The 21,667-nt window shown below is 31.5% G+C and overlaps 2 protein-coding genes and 1 long non-coding RNA gene across 9 annotated transcripts in view; 2 read left to right on the top strand and 1 right to left on the bottom strand.

Annotated features, from left to right (window-relative positions):
* Window positions 1-1,665: 1,665 nt before the first annotated feature.
* LOC122571942 (NADH dehydrogenase [ubiquinone] 1 alpha subcomplex subunit 2) lies at window positions 1,666-2,836 on the top strand. Its single transcript, XM_043736315.1, has 3 exons — window positions 1,666-1,824; window positions 1,948-2,054; window positions 2,668-2,836. Exons 1-3 carry the CDS (start codon window positions 1,742-1,744, stop codon window positions 2,760-2,762), a joined length of 285 nt encoding a protein of 94 aa, XP_043592250.1. The 5' UTR covers window positions 1,666-1,741; the 3' UTR covers window positions 2,763-2,836.
* A 4,921-nt stretch (window positions 2,837-7,757) lies between these two features.
* On the top strand, window positions 7,758-14,389 carry LOC122571943. 2 transcript variants are annotated; one of them, XR_006318295.1, is made up of 3 exons: window positions 7,758-7,901; window positions 7,960-14,170; window positions 14,267-14,389. It is a non-coding gene; the product is annotated as an uncharacterized LOC122571943 (long non-coding RNA). The 2 variants fall into 2 exon arrangements; XR_006318294.1 differs by lacking the exon at window positions 14,267-14,389 and having other exon boundaries at window positions 7,960-10,299; window positions 10,386-10,524.
* Window positions 14,390-19,720: 5,331 nt separating this feature from the next.
* LOC122571939 (tetraspanin-5) overlaps window positions 19,721-21,667 on the bottom strand; it is a 110,150-nt gene continuing 108,203 nt past the window's right edge. For 4 of the 6 annotated variants that reach the window (XM_043736303.1, XM_043736304.1, XM_043736306.1 and 1 more), the window contains one exon: window positions 19,723-19,853. In XM_043736303.1, coding sequence (XP_043592238.1) covers window positions 19,785-19,853 — 69 coding nt within the window. In that variant the 3' untranslated portion in view covers window positions 19,723-19,784. Of the gene's footprint in view, window positions 19,854-20,903; window positions 21,156-21,667 lie in introns of those variants that run through there. The other 2 variants (XM_043736307.1, XM_043736305.1) reach the window with 2 other exon arrangements.

Below are 21,667 nucleotides of genomic sequence, written 5' to 3'. Positions count from 1 at the left end.
ACGTATATATATGCGTACGTATGTACGTACGTACGTACTGCGTATGTATACATATATACGTGTCGTTGATACATATGAATACGTGACAGGTGGTTGATGATACGCGAATAATATACCACATATATAGATAACTTGTCGATTTTCAAGTTTTCGAATTCTGATTTACTTGCAAGATATATTTTTGTTAGCGGTACTGAACTTTTTGAATTCTGCTTTTAATTTCACGCATTTATCACAGGTTTGTGAACAGTTGTTTTAAAGAAAATCAAACACAGTCCTTAACATATATATCTTCCCTTATTAACGATATATGTATTATTATGCTAAAAAAGAAATTGTTTACCACAATTACTATTTCTAATTTATTGATTTATTAATCATATATTTTGTTGTAGACATACAACATGTTGTTTTGCTTGAATATTGTTTTACTATAAAATTTATTTTTATTTGCAGTTATATATACACATGGTTGAAATTGATTCTTTCTGTAATTATAAAAATGATAGTATGTCCCACAATAAAGATAACTTCTCTTTGAACAATTAATATGATTCTATTAATCCAATCTTCCTTACATTTAAAGGTAAAGTGGTAATTTATTCTTTATATATATATTCATATCATATAAGATATATATATATATATATTCTTAAATGCTTGTATTTTTAAATACATAGTTGTAACTTTCACGTTTGATATATTTGTATTAATCGTAACTTCTTCCTTCAATACATAATGATAAAAGTTGAAGGTCTTGCAATTGTACATTATTTAATTTCCATGTTTATTTTATACCTTACTGCATATTACCTATTCAATATATGAAATATACTTTGAGGGATTTCAGACTGGTTTGTTACCCATGGAGTGTTAAAGCATTTTACTCGTGTTTGTAAATTTTAAATTAAGCAAACCTAATAACTACCAAATGATTTAGAAACGAACACAAACTTTAACGAATTAAGCTCTGAGACTAAATGACTGTATTTTAAATACTATTTATAAATCGAGAAAAACTTTAAGCTATTTCAAATTTTACGCTTGTAAGAAACATGTACAGCATATAAAAAAAAGACGGTCAGTAACCAATACCGACGCATACGCTATTACGAACGCACAATTGTAGGCAGAATTCACTGTAGTGATAGCGACAGCTTTTTGCAAATATCTCAGAAACTAGGGTTGTCCATGGATTAGCTTAAAAAGCTGTTCAAAATCGTGCTTCGATAATATATTAAAAAGCTATTGAAATTATTCCACGATGGTATATCAGGGACTAGCCTGTCATTCTTTCGTCTATTTATGTCTTCGGTATTTACATAAAAAATACGCGATTTATTTATGATCCACTAAGAAAAATTGTTATTAACTAATACTAATAAAAATTGCTCTTATTGGAGTTTATCATATAGCAAAGCGACTGATTTATGCCTTGACAATGTTCTTTCTTATGACAAATCCGTAGAGCCATTATAATTATCACTAATAAAAATAATTTTGACATTTAATCAATAGATTTGTTATCAATTTCTTTTTGTTTCTTTCGCCACGACTACGCTGCTGTACGTACGTAATTTATTTATTTTTACTAGCGCACATACCCTAAGGATAGTTTCACATGGAAGACAATATTAAGGTACGTATTACAATTAAGTTGACGCAATAGCGTAACAGCACGGTCGTATTATATACGTCGTGGTTACGTAGCTAGGGGCTGTGTATGCTATATATTTAAAAAATGGCTGCAATAAAGTTTGGACCTCAATTGAAAGAGTTACGAATTCTTTTATGTCAAACCTCAAAATCTAGTCAGGGTGTCAGGTAATAACGAAATTAATTATGTAAAATGTACCATCTTATACTTCTTTTATCAACCTTTTTTAATTAATATACAATTTCAATCATAATTGATTATATTGCCCTCTAACCTGTTTATATTTTTAGAGACTTTATCGAACAACAATACGTGCCGCTTAAAAGGAGTAACCCACAATTTCCAGTTTTAATTAGGGAATGTTCTGACACGGAACCCGTTTTATATGCACGATATGGTAAATTCTACAATAGTTATTTTATATTAATGCACATGCGTAATGTTTAATCCTTGCATTACAAAGATATGTAGTTCTTAAAACCCAGTCTACCAGCAATAGGCCATTTTGTGCTCACTTCCAGAACATAATTTAGCATATTAATATCGGACTAAGTGATATTTAAATCAAATCAAAATATATGAAATATATTTCACAATACACATTGATATTACATTTACTATACATCATTCTATTCCGATGATGTATTTATTTTGCATTGCTTGTAGGTTATCGATCCTTTTGCTGTGCTTTGTACATTTATATCTTCTACACAAGCTGCAAATGATTTTAATCTTCCTTAGATTGTTATATGTATTTTTTTAATACTGTTTCACTGGAACACAATTAACATCTTCCTATGCTGTTGCAATCTCCCTTGTTACGAGAAATTTGTTTTACCTTGCACACCAAAATTTCCTCCATGGCGATAAAGCATGGGCTTAAGAATATCACATTCAACGATAACTAATCTTTTCAGCACTTGAACTAGTCTGATATATTTAATTCTAAATTTCTAAGTGCCTATTTTCTTTAATAATAATAATAAATTTTCTAAAATATTATATTCTAGAATTTGGAGTAGAACGTCGTGTGCCTCTACAAAATCTAAAATCTGAAGAAATATTGAAATGTATCCAAGAACTAGCAACCAGTAAACCAAAATAATATATCTGATATATTAGTATGTATGTATGTATTATAATTTATTTAAATATTCAATAAAATAGTTGTATAAATTATGTATTATTGCAATTGTAGATCAGAAGTATATCAATAGCTTCCAATAAATTATTATTCTTACTAATTTTTTAGATTTTTAAAAGATATATGTTTAACTAGTGCTGAAATAAAGATAAATGCAGATTTAATATCGTATAAATCTTAATTTCTTCTCATTTGTGATACTTGATCGTAGCAGTATCTCCAATGAAGTTGTTCTCTAATTTAATTTTTATGAATGTTAATGATCCATTTTTAAAATAACAGAATAAAACCGTTCAATTCTTTCTTAGTTATGAGTATGTACTTTAAAAATAATAAGTCTTTTATTAATAATTTTCTTTGATAAGAAGAAAAGTTCTTTTAATATAGATAAAATCTTTGTTAATGATTTCTCTTATTCTTATCATATAAATTACATAAATTTAATATTTATATAAAAAATAAATTTTTATAATATATATGATACATTTTTCAAAGATGGTATCACCCCAAAAGATATTAATGCTTTTGTATATTTCCCACTGAGATAGAATCTGGATCATAGATACGTATTCTTATCTTGTCCTATTTTATATTATGTTATATTAATTATAATTAAGTAACGTGGCAAGTAATTTATATAAAATTCATAATTTAATTATTTGAATTAAACATATACAACATATGAAAAAATATAATAATTAGACTGCAGATATTTATGTAAATGCATATTTTTATAGAAAATAGATAAATAAATGGAACCTAGTCTTTTTATCATTAAAGGATCTTAAATAAGTATTTTTTATTTCGGATAAATCGTATATTGCATATGATCTGTGTATCATATATTTTTTGCATATAGTATTCTCTTTATATGCATATTCCAGAGCTTTGTACAATATAAATGTATGTACAATATTTTCGTATGACAAGTTATTATTTTAGTGGTTGAATAAAATATTAAAAATGTATAATTGAAAATAGTTTGTAATAAACTTATTTTCAGGATGACATAGAGCAAATAGATAATAATCATACTCTTGATTGAACGAAGTGAAACTCCTCATTGGTTTCCTTAATATTTTTATACATGAAGTAAAAGTTAAACAATTATTAAATTTGTTTGCGTTATAATGGAAAAACTACTTCTTATGATATCAGCAAACCTTCCGGCACCTTGTCAAGTGTATGCCATCAAGTATATAAGGAACACATGCATGCATATATATATATGTGCTTTCATGCATATATCTAGATATAATCATATCACAATAAATACAAATTACGATCATATTAAAATCAGGTATACTACAAGCCTTTTCAATACTTTGAGGTCCTAATTAATAAATTTCAATACATACAACTTCTTTTCTATCAAATACTTTTACTTATTCTGCTGCCGACAACACAGATAACAATTACTGGTAAGCGAAATATAATAAAAGCATGTTTAAAAACCTCCTATGTAATCTATCCTATCCCTTCTCTCGAATTCTGCATTAAATTAAAACAAGCAAGATCTAGTACAACGTAGGATAGATTCTTATGGAAAATTACAATTACTAATTTGATATACTTATAATTGGAGTATTAATATTTAGATACGATATCAAGCTAAGAACTACTTTAACATAGGCCAGCTTAGACAATGTAAAATTCTTTTGCGGTCTTTCGGTAATCTAGACTCGTCTGACACATCCCTGCGGGGATACCATGGGACACCGTGGGACATCGTGAGACATCGCAAGAACATCGTGGTATAGGTACGTTTTAGTTTTAATTGAGATTTCAAGATAAATATATCTTTTTTTTTTCATACGTGGGTAAATGCTCATGGACACCCCACCGCTCTTCTAGGAAGCGACGGGGTAGTGTCGGACTATACCGACTAAAACCCCATGTTGGTCCGCCTGACGCTCCTGACCTAGACTAAGTCCATTTTGTGAGCGCTTTTTCTACAAAGATGCATTGTTTAATTTACAACGAAAAGTTGAAAGCTATTTTATATAATCTTTTTAAATATTAAATTATTAAATAGAGCAACTGGTTTGACGGACAATGGGGAACTTATTTTTTGTCGGAAGTTTTAAAGGTTACCCTTAAGTCTGACTTTTAATTGTTGTTAATTTATAGCTGTAAAGTTAGTTTTAAGCCTTAGTTTCAGTACATTTGCGAAGATTGATGTCCCTGACCGATATATATCTATCCACAGATGCGAGATTTTTGTAATCCTTTTCCTCTCTGCATTTTTATCTTTTATCGCTATCAATAAGTACTATTTTCATTGGACGCAATTTGATTGTTTTGGTTATCGATAATTTGTGTTACGAGTTTCTAAGTGAGATTACGGATCTATAATATACATATAATATATAGTCGATAATATACATATATGTATAATTAATAACCGATTTAAAAGTACAAAAACAAAAATAAAAAAAGGTTAAAAAATTTACATTTTTATAATTGAGATAAATGAAATTACAATTTTATTTGAAACTAATTAAACGAATCATTTAACAATTATTCTATGGTATTTCATAATTTTTATAGCGCATAGTGCTTTATGAAGTATTATAAAACCATAAAATCCTATATTTGGTTAGGATTATAAGAAACTTATGTGAAAAATCGCGGCGTCGCCCTGGGTTGCCGTGGATAAATGCTAATAATTGAATAATTAGACACAAAATCCGCTCGAAAGCGGTGCGAGAATGTTGTTAGGGATCCACTCTATATTCTTCGATTCTAAAAGATCGAAACAAATAACGAACCCAAAGTTTTTATAGAAAAAAGAAAATTTGTTACACGAAAGCGTTATTTGAATGCCTAACATGAATGTGTTTTAAATAGAATTACGTAGATCACAATTATTGTAATTTTTTATTAGTTTATATGACAATATAAGTATAAATATTAATTTACCGATAGAAAATGTTACAGCAACGTTTTAATTATTACGCAGAGAGTAGTATACAGTTTTATGTACGTATATGTACATTAATCAATTACAATTGTTACATTTAAAAATACGCATTGTTTAGTATATTACATATATATATAATTGTAAATTAGTATGATAAAAAGTTAAAATACACAGGTAAAGAAAGGTGTAGAGAATTAACAGTAATGGCAGTCGTACGAAAACGTTTATAATTTAATATTCATTCAAATATATTCGGCGATAGTCACGTGAGAATATAAATGATTCGCAAGAAGTTAATGAAATACCGAAGATTCTGTTCTTCTTCATTTTACTGTTTTATTTATACAAATGCTTAACCAAATTAGATTGCGTCATTAAAATGATACCTGTTTCTGTTCAGACTCCTCAAGTAGGAAATTATTACTGTGCTTATCGCATCTGTATCTTTAATCATACTACAAACAAACGAATTAATAAACGACTACATATACAGGGTGTTTCATTTATCCTGTCCACTTTAATATCTTTGTTACTTTTGCGGATACGAAACGGAGTAGGAGGAAAAAGTTGTTCGGTTTAGAACAGCAAATATCCTGATTTACGTCTTTTCTCTTTAACATCGCTCTTCTTCGAGTTTTCAAGGTCATTAAAGATTTCTGTAAAATAATGGCACATTTTTATCATCGTATTATCGTAGCTGATAAAAGATGGATTTCAAACGTGTAGATACGTTGATCTTGAAGGGATCTTGAGTAGAAAATTCAAGATAATTTAAAGGGAATTAACAAATTGAATAATTTCTTGTTTCTGCTCTAAATTTGTATTATTTTACAAGAAAAATTCGATATGATGTCCGTTAGGTGAAGGGAAGAAACACGAATGGCAATATTTGTCGTTCCAAAGCGATCAACTTTTTCCTCGTATATTTTCTCGTATCTGCAAAGGTGACGAAGATATTGAAGACGACAGGATAAGCGAAACACCCTGTGCACGTATATACGTACATACTTCCATCTACATAGTTTAAAACCATCGAGTCATCATATTATTATGTTTTTTAAAGATTTAGTAACAATTTTCTTGAAATTTCATGGAAATCCAGTAGACTGTCAAAGTCATGAAAGTTTACAGTAGCAAAATATAAATATGTACATATAATATAATACAGTATACCGTGGTACAGTATAGTATAGAAATCATTATAAGAAGACGATGTATTTTGTATACGTGATGCGAGGAACAGGAAAATGATGGGCGCAAATCTGCGAAATGCTGAGAAACATTTTTCTGGTTAAAAAATTAGTTATTAAAAAATCGTTACTATGAATGCATTACTGAATAATTAAGCAGGAAACATGCCCATTAAATATATGTATGTATGCATTCTTCTTGGTACATTTTCGATTAGCAGCACAAATATTTCATAAACTCATTTTCGGTATTACACGTATGCTAATGCTAAAATATCTCTTTATGCCATTATTTATAAATTGTTGCCTACAATTTTCCTCCATATTTCTGAAAATGGAAAAATCGATGCTAAATTCCTGTAACTTTCTAACGACTGCTAGTTTACCAGAGATCTATTTGTTTATTTATTTATTTCGTACAAGAAATATTTTACGAATGACACGTGATTTGACAACTTCGTTTCTTTTAATGTTAATAATACACACGAATTATGATAGATACTAAAGGTTTATCTATCTAGCTCTTTTTTCCTTTTGTTATTAAAGCTTAGAATAAGACTTATCTGTAACATCTGTCCTATTGAACGCAAATATCCATTAAAAGTGTGATGACAGAATGCAATACGTATGTACTTCTACGTATGTAATTCTTTAATTTATGGATTTCTTCTGTTGTGACAAAATCAACCAGATTAATGAAATTATATTGTAAATTTACAAAGGCATTTACATGTATTGAAGTATTAGTATCCTTTATACGTACTTATTCACACATACATAAATCATGATAATCATATTCCACGTATATTCAGAACGATATAAATCGCAGTTGTAAAGTTTTCTATTCGCTTTAGTATTAACATATGAGAATGGAGAGAAAAGTTTAGTTTATTACAGTACACTCAAGTATTGTCATAATTGAGAGAAATAATACTGAAATAGTACATATTTAATTAAAGATGATAGAATTACGTATTACGTTTGAAGGTAAATGGTACGATTCCAATTAAATGGTTAACGTTTAATATCTTCAATATGTTTTTAGGTTATGAAGATGAAGAAAGAATTATCTGGCCGGAAGTTGAAGCAAACAACTTTTTGACACGAAAACAATATTCGACGCAACAAAACAACGAATTTGATAGCAGTAACGTCTTTTTCCAATACTAAATTCGACATACAGAGTTGGAAGGAAATGTTTACTGGTATATTGTACTAATATTGGACTTTTATGTACATTCGCATGACATTTTGATATAATTATTTACTGCACCAAGTATTTGTAGGAAAAGAAACACAACTTTGTTAGTATGTTTCTAAACATGTATGTTCTATTTTGTGAGAGATAAGTGTGTTATATTTTTATAGTTTTAAGTCAAATTTTAAAGAAACATTAAAATGTGAATTTCAATATGACAAGTTATCGTAATTAATGTTATCGTAAATTACATAATAGGATGGAAACATACAGTAAGAAAAATATCTTTTCACTTTTTGTTAATGAAATTGTTATATTTACTTCATATTGATTCATTTGTAAGCACATTAACTATAGTTAAAGGCTTGTCGATTAACAACTCACGTTTTAGAAAATAATGTATTCCTTTAATAATTGTTAGGTATATTCATAGATTTACGATTACAATATCTTCAACTCTCAGTAATAATGACCATATTTGTAGTAAAGGTTTCGTATCCAAAAGCTACTGATAAATGTTTATAGTTTCATAGTCACATATGGTTATTATATTATATATGTATAGAGCGTTAGAAGAATGTATTTTTTTATAATCTCCACCTAAATTGTACGCTATGAATAGGAGAAAATGTAATTTTTAATCAGTAACATGTAAATAATTTATTGATATTTACCAGAAATATATCTTAAACACAATAAAAGGAATGCATAATATTAGTATTATTTCAATTAATTACGTTGAATAAAAGTTTCACGTGTTAAAGGCTTCCGGTCAAATATAATAATGTTTCGAATACATTTCTACGTTTCTTTTCGTAAATTTCTATTTATACATGACAGTAAAGCTAGATATCGTATAAGAAACATACATTTTTCCGTTTTCTTCTTGTTTTGCATTATTTTACTTCGTACGAAATGCGATTAATTACATAATTCAATTTTATGACAGGGAAAAAGGAGTCTACAAATTTCTATATAGGATGACTTATTGAAGAAAATAATATCAAATTTGTAAGTATATATAATCCTAGAGGGTATCACATTAATTTACAACCGAATATGTGATTCAATATTTGGCACGATGATTTGTTTGCTCTAATTTCTGTATAATAATGACACAAGTACTTTATGTAATTTTCAAAATTATTAGTGTTAATTAATCCTTATTTTAGGATAGAGTTCCACATCACACAGTCTTTCGCACCTTATTCGTATTGGTCAAGCAGTTACCTATTTCTTTATTCTTAAATACATATACAATATTTACATGATCTTCATAAACATTCTTTCTTCACTTTTCCAAGGCAATGGTTGTGGGAGATAAAACTATATGAAGAAATTTTCCTCTTCTGGTCTATCGTAAGATTTTGTGTACATTAATCTTTATATAGAAATAAATCGAAAGTGAAAAATTATTATCTTGGAAACTTAAAGTATGATAATTTATGAAAATATAAAGAGAAATTAATTTCTGAGTCGTCTTATATGCGTAAAAGATATTTGATTAAACATTTTGCTAAATGTAAGTTAGAGGACTTAACGAAAGTTGGTTTAATAATTTTATTGGAAATAATATGACAATAAAGAAGAAATTTACAATCAGAAATTATTTATTGCAAAAAGAATTGATTGCAAAATGGAACATAAAGCTTATGTATATAGGATACTTTCTCAGTTAAAAAAAGATGATAAATAATTAATTTCATTATCAACAATATGGATGTACTTTCATTTAAAAATCCTGTACACGATAAAATCGTGAAATCGATGTGTATTTAGATTTGAAATGGAATATTTTCTCTACTCAATTTGAAATAAATCAAATTCTCTTCCTCTTCTTCTACCAAATTTCATACAAGTTCAGATATCATATTGTACATTATTTAGATGTTCCTAAAGCTATCATCAATTTCAGCATAAGTTTCGCTAGTATCATCGTTAATTTTGACATCGTTCCACTTTTAATACACGATAATTAATTTATTAGGTTTCCTATCGAAACACAAAAAGCAGTAACATTTATAGCATTTCAGCAAATACAGACCAATTTACGATACAAAGAGGATGTGTACCACATGTACAGAGGATTATGAAAAATCAATTTATTCTTTTCAAACATCTAGTACCGATTGCGAATCATTGATTCATAAAAAATGAGTATACATAAATATTTGGCTGACATAAAAAGTACATATAATCCTATCATGTAATATGTTTATGTAGTTTGTATTTTAAAGCACAGAAAATTAATGTTTCTCTGTTGGCCATTGCAGCGACCGCTTTTTTATAACATTGTGGAAAAATGCACAATACATATTAACGGTCGACGTGTTGGAGTTACACCATACCTTGACTACTACAAATAAAAATACCAGAAATTGCACCCTTAGATGAACACTCGAAGCAAATTCTTCAAACCAAAATAACCGGCAGATGTATAAATGAATAATCCAAAACTGTCAGTGAAATTCAAAATTTGTTGAAAAAGAATACAGCAAATTATGCGATCAAAGTATCAAACCTTAGCTTTCTATTACTTCAAGCCATCCATCAGGCAAGTGCTGAATTTCATCAGCGAAAAATGCTGTGTCCTCGGACCAGATCCGATCGTTGTGTCATTTTTCTGTCTCATCCGCTAATTGAAACTTTGTATCACGTGCGTAAGGCGTGCTGCATCTATCAGAACCGATGGTAATCCGAAGAAATAATATCTAGCGAATAAGCTAGCTGCTGCAGGATGTCCCGAAAAGATGCAGCCAAGTCAGTAGCGATGAATTGCTCTAAAATTCCCATTAGAAATCTCAAGGAACACGTTAAGACGGTAGCAAGAGGAAACACCTACGACATCGTCGCCGAAGAAGACTTAGGATTCAACTGTGTTTAATTGCCAAAGGATTTAATTGTTTTTCCACATTTCCATGACCAAATCATAGTATGCGGAGGAAAACTAAAAACGAGAAATTATAATGGCAACCAATAGGTGTAGGTCAGGCCATTACAACCTGGGCATCTCATCAGCCCGGACAGGTATAATAAGCGACCCTAAGTGCCAGTGTGGTCATGAAAAGTCAGGATTGATAGATCATGTATTGTGACAATACCATTTTTGTTACTATTTAATTAATTAACTATTTACCGAACCGAGAACAGTCTTCATTAGAGAACTCCAGAAAGTGAATTACTGTCTTCCATTCTCACGTAACGTAGTACTGAACAATCACGCAATAGCCATTTGCAAAGTCATACACTCGTCCTTGAAAAGCTGTAACATATCGATCTGATTATAATATATTGAATATTATCAATTTATTAATATTAAGATATGAATATTCCAAGTTCATATACGTAAACTACATGCAATGTAAGCAACGCAAATAATCTCGGTGGGGACTAAATTGCTTGAATAGGAAAAGGAAACATGTCCCATCCGAGACTGCTCATGATGTGTTTCGTCGCGGAAGCAGCAGAACTGCGCAGAACGTTGTCCTTTATCAGTGTCCTGACGATCGGATCTTCTATGATGAATGTAAATTCTATAATGAATCTATAATGAATCTAAAGACACATTTTCCCGTGATGGAATTCATCACTTGCCTAAATAGGTGGCTTGAAGTTATAAAAGGCAGCGACAAATACTTTGATTGAACTACTTGCGGCATTTTATCGATATACAACTCTGAGCTTTGGACTTTGAGCACCGAAGATCATTCATTTCATTGGATTATTCATTTGTACACTTATTATTAACCCTACTTTGCGTTCCTCGGCTCATCTTCGTCTCGATCCTGTATACTTCCAGCGTTAAGAAGTTTCCTCAGTTCAGAGGAAATATGAAGAAACAATCGTTACTGATATGCAAATTCCTTCTTTGAATATTGTGTTACAAATTTTCCTAGAACGTTAAAAGCGTTCGTATCTGTCGACATAGGGACGAGAACCTCGGTAAAAATCGGAGAACCGCAGTAGGGTTAATAATAGGTCAGAGAAACTTAAACAAATATGAATATACTTATTACGTGATCCGTATATTCTTTCTCCAAAGATGATCTATCTTGCGAAGAATATCGGATCAGGTAGGCAAATTAAATTAATATACGTAACTATACGAAGTTTTAATTAGTCATTGCATTCAGCATAGTTTACAAGATATACGTATATGCTGATGCTGATACAAAGCGCACAATTTGTCTTGTTTTGCTTATTCGATTGTACGGAATGATCAAGAGCTTCGTTATAACATTTCGCTTGTTAAAAGAATTATAAACGAGTCCATATGTTGATCAGATTCTATAGAAACTATATTTCTATGAACGCTGTTGTAGTTGTAATTTTAAGTTTCTGAAACTATTTAAAATACTTTATTTAGTACGTAGATAGAATCGGATCTTAATAGGTAGCTACTTAATTAACAAAACAGTTTTAGATACATGACAGATTTTTATAATGAGATATCGAGAATTAATAAATGAATTAACTATATAATATGCGTGTTTCGTAAAATATTATCACTGTATGACTCCTTTGTATATTTGAGAGTTACAAAGGCTCTGCCCACTTCAACTCCGATCCACTGCGTTCGCAGCGTGGCAGAAATTGCAATCGTCAGTTAACTTAGTATACTTGAGAAATCTGACTATTTAACATCACGTATTATCATCATAGCGTTATAGTAGAAACTATTCTTAATGCATCGGAATTATGAATGCATTATGAGCAAACAACGATAATATTCTTCTTTGAGTTATTGCTATGTTAATTACGATTCGACAAATGTTTAACCAACCTAACTAGCACGATGCGACCAGCTATACAAAAATTTGGAGATACATTTCATGTACTGTATCTGAACACAGGATCCAATAGTATCAAATATTTAAGCCTTTACGCTATACATAGCATATATGTATATCTGAATCAAAAGACGGCCAACACATTTACGATTGTTAAATTTTAGATGATTCTGCCTTTTAAATTTTAGATGATCCGCGCAAAGTATTGCAAGTTATCTTCTCGAGGATTAATAGAAGGAAATATTTTATCGAACGTTTAATGATTCACCGAATACTTTCAGAGAACGACCGAGTTCTCCAAAGAGTGAAACGGACGTTCTTTTCCATTTCCTGTTTCTTCGACTTAAGAAAAGATTTCAGAAAACGGAATACTGCTGTACTATAGGACAGTATCGAAGTAGCTTTGTGGAAATTTACAATTTTTCGACATTACCTAAGTTGCTAAGTATAATACGTACTATTGGACATACATACATACAGAAACTTTTACTGGTTTTAAAATGTATCGTTATATCGCTGTTTCATATCTTGTGTTTCGCAATTTATGGAAAAATGAAATTTGTTATAGTCCTAGGAACATTTCTTATACTTCTAAATAACGCATCACTCATCGTCGGTGTATAAATTATAGTGAACACATAAAATGAGAAACAGATGATACGATATATGAATTTCTCTTATTTTCTATGTAATGAAGGACAGTTATAAGAATTGTAACAATGATAATTCACAAGTGTGGAAACAGTTGTTGTTATAAATCTCATAAAACAGCATTTTAAACATTTGCTAAAATCAAATTCAAATTAACCACCCTTTCATTCTTTCAATTATTTATAGAATGAAATTATTACAAATTAATACACGTGAAAATGTCTATATCATTTCATTAAGGAAAAAACTAAACTTACAATACTCCTACTCGTCCTACTATTCTTCTCTATACTTATATACAATCCTTCACCTTGACTTTTGCTACCTCAGCGTCTAAAGTACAATAGGTGAAAACGACATAACGAGGTCATAAAATAAAGCATCAAATAGGTTCACCAGTTGATCTGGATGCAACTAGTGTGCCACACGCACACACGTTTTTTAAAACCAGTTTCCATCATCATTCAGTTCAACGTTTCATACGATGAGTCATAAAACCGGAATAGAAGTTATAAATAGAGAGACACGTTTTTTTTTTTAGAGAGGAAGAAATAGTTTTCCAGTTGATATCGCCTGTCTATTGATCCAGACGCAACTAGTGGGTGTGTATGCTGCACGTACGTTTTTAAAAATCTATTTCTGTCAACGTGTCGTACGATGAGTCATAAAACCGGAATAGAAATTATAAATAAGGAGACTATTTTTCTTTTTAGAGAGGAAGAAGTAGTTCTAAGAGTTGATATCCCCTGCCTGACCATAAACGAAGCCCTAGGGTCCTTACGAGCCCAATACATTTCAAGTTATTGATGGCGGTTATCAAAACTGTAAACTTTAACCACTGGCCGATTTTGTGATCTTACTGTATCGCCTTCAGGTATAATAGGTAGCCTAACAGATGAGTTCACTAGCAGGTTGTAGTCAAATACACACATACTCTCTCTCTTCTCTTCTCTTCTCTCTTCTCTTCTTCCATTGTTTCTCTTATCACAGTCACGGTACTATTTTCTCTTTAGGATCATTTAACAGCAGAGTTTCCTTTATCCACGAATATCAAATTAGGTGAATTATTAAATAGAAAATGTGTGGCAAGTACGTCTAATAATCCTCTGGAAAACAACTCATAATACTTTATACGGACCATCTCGTATGATGTACTTGGTTCTTATTTTTCATTGGAAATCGTTTGCTCTCATGCACCGGAATTATTGTAATCTATGAAGAGCTATCATTTTAACGCCATAAGTTTGATCGAAACGTTACAAAATGTACTCCAGAAGTGACCAAATTTAATTGTAGTAGTTTGGAAGTCCTTTCATTCAAGCGGTATCACAATTTGCAATTAATATTGCTTCTAGATTTCCATAATCCTGTTTAATAAAATGCATAAATACTTCAGCCTTGGGCTCGTCAGTCTAGTTTAAAAGTCTTACAACTATAGCTTTAAGAAAAATTTAAAAACAGTAGAAGCACTACAAGTTTTGAATAACGCAGTGAAAGAGTATGGAATATGTATTAAAATATCATATTGTTTAAATTTGGATACCTTTCGAGTACACTTTATCGTTATCCGATCGTGTTTGAATTATCGAGGCATTATTTGAGCCGTTCACTGGCCAAAGTGGTTGTACCCTCTTTTTCAAATTGTCGATATTTTAATACCAAACTACTCGATCGCTGTTCATCAAGATTTTTCGCTTTCTGTTCCGTCCAGTTAACCGATTTGGCAAGTAAGCGGCTCATTTATTATCGTATCACGGATTAGAAGAATTCCGCGAGATGAGAGAGAAATGATTCTCGTTCGATCAGCTATTTGTAAGATTAAGAATCATCTTAATGTATATGTACATATGTACATATTCGTATAAAAATTATTTCGGGAAACAACAAGAAAATCAAGATTAAAGATATCTCTTGATACTCCGCTCTATGAAACAGTATTTTCATTGAAACTGAAAACACCAAGTTCGCGGGCCAGCCGCTGTTCGCTATGTTTAAATGCTATCACTAGTTTGGACTCGATACTTTCATATAATTGTTGTTCCTTCGCTAAATTATACGTAAAGACCAATCTTCCTTCAGACCTATTTTCATTGATTTATTTCCCGATCCTTCACCCATTTTTTAAACGTCTCAACGAAATAATTTGCTGTTTCGAGAATTTACACACAAGTTGGACCAATGTGTGGTGCCGACACGTCCCGTTATTACGATCGATTGAAAGGTTTAATTCATATCCGAGATTGATGTACCAAACGGACGGACTAGAATTATTGCATATGTTCATTGAAACTAACTGCTTTAGCTACAAGTGTGAGAAACGATTGAAACACGTACGCAATTAATATAATATTACAAGACATTGTAAGTTATATTTTGTTGTTTTATATTTCGATATGATTGTCATTCTCGCAAGTATCCTTTATATTTGTATTCTCTCTTTCATTATTATTACTATTTTCTGGAAATATATATCTTTTAAAGTATTGTTTACTCTACAAGCCTGGTTTACACCAAACCTAATCCATCATGTACAATATGTTTCCTTCAGTTATTTGAACAACAGTTAAACATCGTGTAAAACGAGTACGCTACTCTTTTCTAGCAACATTGATTTCCTGTAAACGATAACATTCCTTCGTTTAATTTTGCAAATAATCGATCTTAATTCAAGGAATAACAATTCGTTCCTTTTTATAAACAACTATAAGTTATTGTTCAGTTTAGTTAATTTAAGTGATATCTGGGAATTATTAAAATTCGAGGAAACAAATTGGATATTTCTTATGAAGATCCCAATTTTTTCATTTTTAAACATTCTTTTGCTTCGCCTTAGTACCTATGCATTTTTCCATTTTGTCTTTTAGCGTAGAGAGTTTGATGCTTTTCCTTCTTTCTCTATTCGTTCGCGTAAGAATTAGGAACGCAAAAGGATACGAACGCTCCGTTTGGTACGTTTACAGATATATAGAATGTCTCAGTTTTTCTGCAAAACGATGCGATGCGAGCATACGCTGCAAAGAGTCTATGAGTTCTAAACATAGCGTCACAAATCATTTTTTGACAAGTTGTAACAAAATTACGAAGTAACAACGCTCCACTTGTTCGGTCGATAAAGTAGAAACAGATTCGAGAAATTTATGCTAGTTTCGCTTGAAATTATTGAATTACAAACATTTTTGCATTGCGAGTTTCTTGTCGGTTCTTTTTCAATTCAGTGAATACGTTACAAAAGTTTTTCTGTAGCAGTCTTTGCGCGTATTCATTCTTGTCGCATAAATTTTATCTTTTAAATAAAAGTCCAACAGCGGAATATCCTATCTTGGAACTCAAGAAATTAACTCATCCAGTGCTTACACTAATGTTCGTTTAACTATAACATTTAAAGGAAGCAATTACCAATTATCATTCTGTATATTTGTTGTAACTAGACTGCGGATTTGTATGCGATTTCATATGTTTATTTACATACCTAAGGCAATGAAACCTACATAAAGATCTGTTTTACCCATAAAAGATAACAATTACTTCACTTTGAACATTTATTATATATTACCTGCGTCTTATATATTTCTCCACTTTAAAGTTTTCCATAGATGTATATAAATCCGCAATCTAATTATAACTTTTCAGTAAAACATTTACTTATTTTTCTTATTTTCACTCGTGAAACACGCTAGCATCGTCTTCCCGAAAAGAACTAGAACACTCTGTATGTACAAATGTAGTATGCATGTATACATTGAATATTTACAAGCATGGCATTGTTGTTTTAGAGCCGCAAACCATTTTTATCTATTCGAGAAGGAAAACGCACTGTTTAAACGTACTTGCGCTGTTATAAAAATACACTGCTTGAACGGGGAATAACAAAGAAAAAGAGAAAATAAAGGAGGAAAATACAACCGAGAAACTAGAAAAGTATGTAAAACGTACTTTAGGAACCAAATTACACGAATCAGTGGATTAAGTCGGTAAAACAGAATCAACGCGAAAGAAAACGATAGGGCATTTTAAAAGGCAAAATACAAAAGTGAATCAGTGAATATATACATATACTACTAGTCACCGCGTGTGTTAGCTGTTTGTCGAGACACTCTGACACATATTTGCCCTGTTTACCAAAGAATGAAGGAAGGACGTGTCAGAGTGTAATGTTGGCAGTTAATGAACGAATCGTACTGCATACTGGTCCATATTAATTAAGGGGCCAATATTTTTTAATTCATAGAGTAACTAGCACCGCTACTGTCTCTTGTCGATATAATTCAGCCACGTGACGGCAGCATATACGATACGACAGGCACCTGGCCTACCGATGGAGGGAACGTGTCGGCATGTAGCACAGGATCAATATGTTCAATGTGGCTCGAGCAACCGTTTTAACGATCAATTGGAGCAACAGAAGGTTATTATACACTTGCGTGTAATATGGCTTTTACTCTCGTGGCCATGCCACAAGAATTTGCTGTGCGGTGAGCTCAGTCGTGTTCACCGCGCCCCCACGACATCACGTCAATCGACTTTAATGCCTCGACACACCGTTCCTCGTAAACCGAGCAGGCATTATTCTGCTTTATTTGTCTCTTCTGCTCTCTGCTCTTTGCCCCTTTCTCTCGTTTCTACGCGCCCTATCCGAACTCATCGACTTTCCCTTCGTCAAGAACAGAAGAACGGTATCAATCTCGACGAAGAATCGGAAAAGTCCGAGGCAACGTCTTTTTCCGCCTTGTTCGCTCAAATTATAATTATGACAGACGCAAACCGAGTATCAAGGAATGTCCAGTAGACCGTGAAATACGAGAATGGCTTGCGAAAGGTTTGAGAAAATTGATGGGTAGACTGCGGACCTTTATGCATTTATGGGATATTTGACAAATGTAAAATCGCTCAGAATGCACGTAATATGAAAAGATATGTAAGATATCCAAAGCATAGGGCTTTTTATGATACTTTGTATGTAAACCGATATTCTTTGCAAGTTCTACATTTTCTATTGTATTCTGGAACACTTGAATTTGCACGAAAATCCGCAGTCTACTGATAAATTGAACAACACTCTTTTCGCTGCAAATACACGCATTACTTTCGACGATTTGTTAATTTACGCATTTTATAGTCCTCGAATGAATCGTATTTTACAATTGATTTGCTTCTTCAAAGCAAGTTTCTTTATCTTTCTTTTTCGTCCTCGCACGCTGTTATATTATAACGATGAAACGATGATGTATGAAAGTGCCTTAAACTAAAATACAGCGCGCTACTTGTCATTGTTGCGAGTATAAATAGACTGTGGATATTTTCGTAGTAATAGAGAGTCAATAGAGATTCGTTTTATCCATTAAAAAATATAATGATTACTCTATTTTGGGTATATGCATTCTGTGCATTTTTGCGTCCTTCTTCGCAGAAATGTATAAAAATCCTCAGCCTAATTATAAAGTACGCAAAAACATAAATTAAACATGGATTGTTCGCAATATTTGGAAGCTAAACTCACGTAAATTCACAAGAAATGTTCAATCCGATCAGCTCGAATAATCCCTTAACGTAGAAAAATAAGGACGAGCAATAATTGCAATTGCAATGTAAGAATCTAAGGTTTGATTGATAACGTTTTTGGTTTGTCATAAAATTCGCCATAAGTTTATACAGAAATAAAACAAAACAGCGATGCAACTTTGACGTTTTCTTCGCGTCATTTTGGGAATAAAATAGTTAGTTGAGGATATGCAACAAGCTGCCGCATTAAGCTGAGCTACATCGTCATTATAAACTAAATGATACGCTGCTGTGATAATTGAATAATGGTAATTATCACTGAAACTTTGGAACTTTGATCGTCCTTTAAACGTGATCCGTCGCTTAACGATTCGCTTGTCAATTTATAAAATGCAATATAAACGTTGGATGATAAAATGTCGAAACTTTAGTTATAAACATTTATACGTGATCATGAGTGATGTATTTGCACGAAATCACGAAGCTCGTCGAAGTGTGCAGTCTTCGTAATTCTGTCAACAATTGAGGAGTGAAAAAATATCTGTATCTTTAGTCGATTTGGTTCGGACGTCTGGATCTTGAATGCTGCACTTTCCACGTGGAACTGTGTCGATTTTTACGTCAAAGGTCTGTTAGTTCTCGAGATCTTCGACGACTTTTCCAGTTCGATCAACGTAACTGATCAGCATCTATTAGTATAAGATGCTAGACCGCCGTGGGGGCCCGAAATTGTCAATGCCACTTTGCTTTTTGTGCGAATATGTCCGCTCGAAGATTTTGAGCGAAACAGATTCCCAGAATCTGGAAATAACATAAAAATTTCATTAATATTTTATTAACGACAGTAAAATTATTCAATTGATACGTGACATCTAATAATGGACAATAATCTTGCAAATAATTTGTGCTTCCAGTGTTCTTATATAAAATGCGATTAGTAATATGATAATCGTTACAAATAATTGAGAAATATGCTTCTGGATAAGAGTATAGTACTCGTGTGCTATCGCTAGATTCTCAGGGATGGATTTAGGATTACTCGACGAATGGTATAGAAACTATCTTGCAATAATATTTCATTGTAAAGCTGAACATTATATCGCTGACTTTCATATTCGAATTGTTCAGAAGTCATATTAGATCACTCAACAAAAAATTACAAATTAGAGAAAAGTGACGATATTACGAACGCTGTTTTCCAAATTTTTCTCAGAATCTTCTATTGTTGGAACTTATGGAAGTAAATCATTCTCTTTCTGAGAATTGAATATTAATCATGCATTTATTAATATAACGAAGTTCGGAGATTAATAAAAAGTGGAGTCGATCAATTTGGCTTCTGAGGGGCTTATTTATCAACGAAAAATGTGAGAGAGGTAGAGAGTCGACGAAATATGGTTCATTTTTAAAGATGAAATATAAAAATCAAATGATATTTAGATATTATATCAAATACACTTTTAATTTTGTTGAACTTGCCTATAGAAGACAATGAAAATTGCAAGCAATTTTGTCCCCCGATTTTCTTTGTCTTTCATACAGTAAGTTTAACGAAATTCAAGTTAAAATATCTTTTGAACTAGTAATTTTTAGATACAAACCCTTCAACAGCTTTTACAAATGATAAAGAAGCATATAGACTGGTGCACACAATAATACGTAATTTCATTAAAAAGAAAATAACCTTCAAGTACCCTAAAAAAAAATTACTTGCAGAAAAGATTTCATCTGTCATTGCATCTGTCCCTCCAAGTGTAACTTGATCGTCTGGAGCTTTTCTATACGACCATTTAATGATGATATTTAGGTGTTTCCTGTGTATTATTTGTAAAATTTCAGGAATTCTGAAATTCGATGAGAATCGAATGATAGTACACGTGTGCTATCTTATTACCGGCGGGCGTGTGAATATTAATCTTTCGGCAGAAATTAACGTAGGTAACAAATTGCTTCCGTTGTTGGTTTCGTGCAACGTGTTTTTCATTTTCAAGCATTTCGATGCGTATACATGCCTAAATATGTATATGCAGTTAATACAAAATATATTTGAATTGCAACGCCGATACGTTATAGCAAATCCAATAAATTCATCACGTGTACGAACTATAAAGTAAAAAATAGTTTACTTTCAGTTTTCGAAGAATTTTTCAAGATAAACAATAAAAGAACAACGAAGGAATCGATATTATCAGCGGATTTTTATGTAGTTCCTTATTTTCATGGACTTTTGCACTTTTAAGTTTATCATAAATACATAATAATCCGCAGTCTACATACGAGAGTCGTCCAGAAAGTGAAGTTATATAAAACGACGCAATGTGCTTATAGAGGGCCAGTTGGCTTCAATCATACGTTGACACAAATTATACCAAATTCCATGTCTAATAACTAATATTGTAGAAGTCTCGTTCGTTTAAAATGACGATGCAAATTGAACATCCTGCCGATAACAAAGTACCGTCTGTCACACTTTTACGCTTTCTGGATGTTGAGGACGTAAAACTGCGTTTACATTGGTCTAGTAACATTGCAGTGATCCAATCCAGCACTGGATCGTAACTGTAATAATGTAAACAGTATTTTCAGAGCAGTAGAGTGGTACCATTGCAACAAGT

The sequence above is a fragment of the Bombus pyrosoma genome, linkage group LG10 (assembly GCF_014825855.1).
Source record: "Bombus pyrosoma isolate SC7728 linkage group LG10, ASM1482585v1, whole genome shotgun sequence".
NCBI classification, from domain to species: Eukaryota; Metazoa; Arthropoda; class Insecta; order Hymenoptera; family Apidae; genus Bombus; species Bombus pyrosoma.
This window is presented reverse-complemented; position numbering and strand designations above follow the sequence as displayed.